The sequence below is a fragment of the Apis dorsata genome, unplaced genomic scaffold, assembly GCF_000469605.1.
Source record: "Apis dorsata unplaced genomic scaffold, Apis dorsata 1.3 scaffold_34, whole genome shotgun sequence".
In the NCBI taxonomy this organism is placed as follows: Eukaryota; Metazoa; Arthropoda; class Insecta; order Hymenoptera; family Apidae; genus Apis; species Apis dorsata.
Genome location: NW_006263336.1, coordinates 561,134 through 566,335, shown reverse-complemented (window position 1 = coordinate 566,335; position 5,202 = coordinate 561,134). Strand labels below are relative to the sequence as shown.

Genomic DNA, 5,202 nt, shown 5'->3' with positions numbered 1-5,202 from the left:
TATATATATATATATATATATATATATATATAAGGTATCACATACAAATAATTATTAAAAAATATATATTCCACTTCAGGTTTTAATATATGTATGCATATATATGTCTTTTTAAATAATTGCATTATTTTGATTTAATTGTTCATATTAATGGAATCACTGGAATTGTGTAGGTAATATATAATATAATAATAAATAAAGAATATACTTAAAAATAAAACATATGAAATTTGCATTTATAAAATAATTTATTTAATATTCATGATTTCAAATTATAAAAGCATTGCATTGAAACGTTTGTTTTTTATTATAACCTGTTTTAAGAAAATGTAACTAATAAAATCGATTTTTACTATTTTTAAATTTTAGAATCAAATAATAATCATTTAAAATCCATTAAATAATATGTTCAAATAAAATAAATAATTAAAAAAAAGGATTTCACCCGGAAATATAAAATGAATTTTAATAACGATAAATTATGTAAGATATAAAGTTATATATGATATTATATATTTATATATACAAAATATATAAATTATAAACAATATATTATATATATATATATATATATATATTCTTCATATCTTTTCTATGAAACATATTTTTAAATTATGTCTATGCTAAACATTATTTTATGTGAAATAATTGACTAGGTAGTCATATTTCAATAACACCGCAGATGATAATTGAAGCTGTAAAAAGACTTCAACTACTTAAAATTTATGTTCCATCAAATCTTATTAGTGAATATTTACGTCATTCCTATCCAGTTAAAAGTAATATAAAAACGTTTAATGAAGAATTAAGAAAAAAATTAAATTGTGCTGTACGTGTTGGATTAATACTAAAACATGGAGAAGATTCGTATTACTTACCTACTTTAAGACAAGAAGCAAATACACTCAAAACAGCATTTACTGCATTTTGGGAAATATATAAAAACGTAATCATAAATATTACTACATTTTGTAACTTTTACTTATGATTATAATTTATGTTTTATAATAATGTCTTAATTTTTAAAAATATTTAACATTTTCAGTGGTCTAAATTCCATATTTCACAAACCAAAAATCAAAATAGAAATTCTACATTTAAAAAACGAACCAAAAATATGAAATATTTCAAAGATAATGACAATCATAATAAATAAAAAATATTTCAAATGAAATATTATAAATAAATTTCTTTATTAATAATTTTAATTTATATTTAAAAAATAAATATTTTATTATAATATCGCCAATGATTCAACAATGTTATAAGATTTTTTAAAAATGTAATAGTTTTTTTTTTGACTGTACTTTTGTTTTCTTGAAGTATTAAATTTTCATTATAGTAGTTACAAATAAACAATTCATCGTGACATTTGTAATTTTACAACCATGATGCTGAAATATTTTATATTTCTAATTATACAATATATAAAAATATGCAATTCATAAGAAATATATCGAAAAAAAAATTACTTATAACTATTATAACTATTATTCGAACGCGATAATATATCTGATTAGATCTAATTTTATAAGGTGAGTCATAATAAATATAAGTAAGATAACCATTTGGTTGCTGATTAATTACTGTAATTTCACATTTTCATTCAATAATGTTTAATTTAATATCAAACTTATTTAAAGATTATAGAACAAAAAAAAAGAAAATAGAAATGCTTAAGAATCTCTTTCTAAATACTTGACTTCTAAATACACAATAAGATTCCGCAATCGGAATATTAAATGGATATCATAATGAATGATTAAGCATAGAAAAACGATTATTTGGATCATAACATGATTCATATAAATCATCATCAGCTGTAAAATATTCAGAATCACTTTCAGCTGAAATGTTTTTATCAGATTTTGAATGTTTTGATTTTATTCTTTGTTTTTTAACCAAATTGATTTTATTCTGAAGCATAGATGGAAACATTGGTTTAATTTTTAATAAAAACATATTAAATAATCTCAAAAGACTTGGAGATATTTGAAGAACAGCATTTATATATCCTTCAATGTCATTGCGTATTCTAAAATTATTACTCAAATTATATAATAAAGTACCATTAAATAAATTTGCTACTTTAATTTGTGGATAAGGATATCCCAAAAGTGCATTTAAATTCATAGTATGTTTTAAACAATTCTGAAATTCTGCAAATATGTGTACTGTAGCTCTATTATACTTTTTTGGATTTGTATATAATTTTTTGTCCATATTAAAATGAGTAATAAAAAATGATGCTGCTAATATACAATCATCATAGTCAATTTCATTATAAGCTTTAATAATTGAATCATTCATTATATTGTTTGGCTTAAAATTATTTTCTTTTCTTTTTTGTTTTATATTTGCAATTATTTGACTATATTTATTTTGAAAAGTGTACATAACTCTATGTCTTCCAATTTTAGAATCTATTATATTAAACAACATAGAAATAAATATAGAATATAAGTAACATTTATAAGATATAGAATGATCTTGTTGTTGCATCCAATATTTTATACATCCAACATATAACATCCATTCTGATGGAAGTTCATATATACAATCCATATTTGTGATTCCTAGAGTATTATCTAAAATCTCTTTTTGAATAACTAAAGAAATTTCTCTAAGATTGAATAAAGAAGGAAGTTTATAAACATCTAAAGTTTCTGTGCCATATAATTTATGACATGTGATCTTTGTGCTCTGCAAGTTATAGTTCATAATTTTATTTTGATTTCTTGTCATATATCTCATATAACATATTTTATTGTTCATTCCTGATTTTAGAATTCCAAATATTACACTAAGAATTTTTGAACTTGCTAAAATACTGGGAGGATAACGATAATCTTCTATTTGTACAGAACAAATATATAAATGTCTAATTATTAAATCTATAAAATATGTTGGAAGTCTAGCCATAAGAAATTCATTTATAAACCATTCTGGCAAATTACTAATAGCTTTTTTTTTTAATTCAGATTCACTAAGTGTATTTATTATTTCAATTTCATTTTCTTCTTCATTTTCTTCTTCATTTTCTTCTTCACTTGTTTCATTATCTTCTTCTTCACAAATTTCTTCTATGTATGTTAATGTATTAACATCTCCATCAAATTTAAAAGTTTTGTTCAAATAATGAATATTAGTATGAATAATATAATCTTTCGGAAAACCTAGAGGTACAAGTATTTCAGCAGATACATTTGTATAACCATTTATGTTAATCTCTATTAAATTTAATATTCTTTGTCGTATAGTTTTAGTTAATCTACTTAAAATTTCAATGATAGCTTTGTTCAAAGTATATTTGCTTAACCAAGCTAAAATTGTTTCTATGCGACACTGTCTATGATTATGTTTTTTTCTTGATGCACCTCTTAATTTCAAGTGACGAAAAAAGTTTTTAAAAGTATTTCGTTTTACATAATCATTGCCTAATAATATTGCAGCCAATGGTAACATTGATTGATCCAATCCTTTAAAAGATTTAAGTAAATTTTCTACTTTATAAATCTTGCAGCGTTTCACATAACAATTTCCAGTTGAACTTTTAACTACATAAGTATCTAATGTATCAAATGGTATGTATAATGTCCCATATATATAAAAATCTGAATCATAACTAAGTACTGGACAATTCAAGATTCTTGCTACTGCTGCTATATGATTATCAGCTTCAAATAAACATTGTACATGTCGAATATTTTTTTCTGTCATTATTTCTTTAAAAACTTCTCGTATTAATAAAGGAAAAAATTTCATTTTCTTTTGACTAAGTGGACAAAACGAGCATGCAATACGAATTTTCTCTTTAGTCCTTCTTATAGTAGTTTTAAATTTTTTGTCTTCATTGCCGCCATCAATTAAAACTAAAGGTGTCACATTACATTTTAATAAATCGTCAAAGAAATTTGATATACATTGTGCATAATTATCGTAATCACCACCAAATGCACAATTACACTTTGCATATAAATTATATATTGAACAACAGACACTATTTCCATCAATTACTAAATATGAATTTTGTAATTCATAATATTCCAAATAACGATCTGAATGATTGTTTATATAAGTGGTTAAGCCAGGAATTCCCATTGTATTTTTTTTATTTTTATTTTCTTTAAATTTAAAATTATAAATCGTGTACAAAATATTAAAAGTATTTTTTACATGTTACGTGTAAGATATTTTTCTATTAGCAACATAGGTTATGTTGAGAAAAAAGAAAAAAATAAAATTGTATTATTTATGAACATATTATTATCATATTTTTATTTAAAATATAATATTTATCATTTTTGTTAAATTCATTTAAAACTAAGATATTATTATAATTATATGTAAATAAATGAAGAATTACGTGTATTTAAAATTTATATTTATAACTTGTCATTGAACTTGATAAATGCAAATAAAAGGATTTATGATATTATTAATGCTTTAAAATTGAAAATAATTTATATAAATAATACAAATTTGGGGGAAAAAAATAAGTGAATTTTGCATGAAAAAAAATCTTAAAATAAAAATATTTAATTATAACAAATACATAAATTATATTATGATATCTTTTATTTTTATATACACATTGAAAATATAATTATTTTATAAATTAATATTAATATTTTAGGAAAAATATTAGTATTAAAACTTAATATAAGTTTCATATATTATAAAAAATATAATTTTGTGCTTTTATGTTTTTTCCATTATATGAGAAACGTTTTATTGGAATGATTTATTTTATAAAATCCATTCTCTGGGTTTTCTATGTGTTATTTATAATTTTGCTGAAAAAGAATAGATTTTATTAAGTGTTAACATTTAAAATATTAAACAAAAATAATAAAAAAACAAAATGTCAAAAGTTTAAAAAAAATACAAATTATTTTAAAATTATTTGTAAACAGATGAAAATTATAATTCATTATAGGATAATAGACAAACATAAAATATGCATGCATAGAATATATATTGTATAAAAGCTCATGTAAAATTTATAAATATGACTATATTTATTATTATCCTATAGTTATTGAAAAATTTTAGAATACTGTACAATTGTTACTTGATTTAGAATAATCATGTTTATTTGTAAAAGTTTTATCCCTTTCATCCCATAATGTAAGTCCATCACAAGCACAGATCTTTTTTGTATTTTGAAATAAACTAGATGAACGAGCAATAATACCACAA

General features: G+C 21.0%; 2 protein-coding genes across 7 annotated transcripts in view; both read right to left on the bottom strand.

Annotated features, from left to right (window-relative positions):
• Positions 1-1,307: 1,307 nt before the first annotated feature.
• On the bottom strand, positions 1,308-4,227 carry LOC102677954 (protein asteroid). The gene has a single exon (XM_031512375.1). It carries the CDS (start codon positions 4,099-4,101, stop codon positions 1,750-1,752), a length of 2,352 nt encoding a protein of 783 aa, XP_031368235.1. The 5' UTR covers positions 4,102-4,227; the 3' UTR covers positions 1,308-1,749.
• Positions 4,228-4,775: 548 nt separating this feature from the next.
• Positions 4,776-5,202, bottom strand: part of LOC102678100 (copper chaperone for superoxide dismutase) — a 2,423-nt gene continuing 1,996 nt past the window's right edge. For 4 of the 6 annotated variants that reach the window (XM_031512400.1, XM_031512398.1, XM_031512407.1 and 1 more), the window contains 2 exons: positions 5,066-5,202; positions 4,776-4,796 (listed from right to left, as the gene is read on the bottom strand). In XM_031512400.1, the coding sequence (XP_031368260.1) occupies positions 4,782-4,796; positions 5,066-5,202 (152 nt within the window). In that variant the 3' untranslated portion in view covers positions 4,776-4,781. The remainder of the gene's footprint in view (positions 4,797-5,065) is intronic. The other 2 variants (XR_004151052.1, XM_031512404.1) reach the window with 1 other exon arrangement.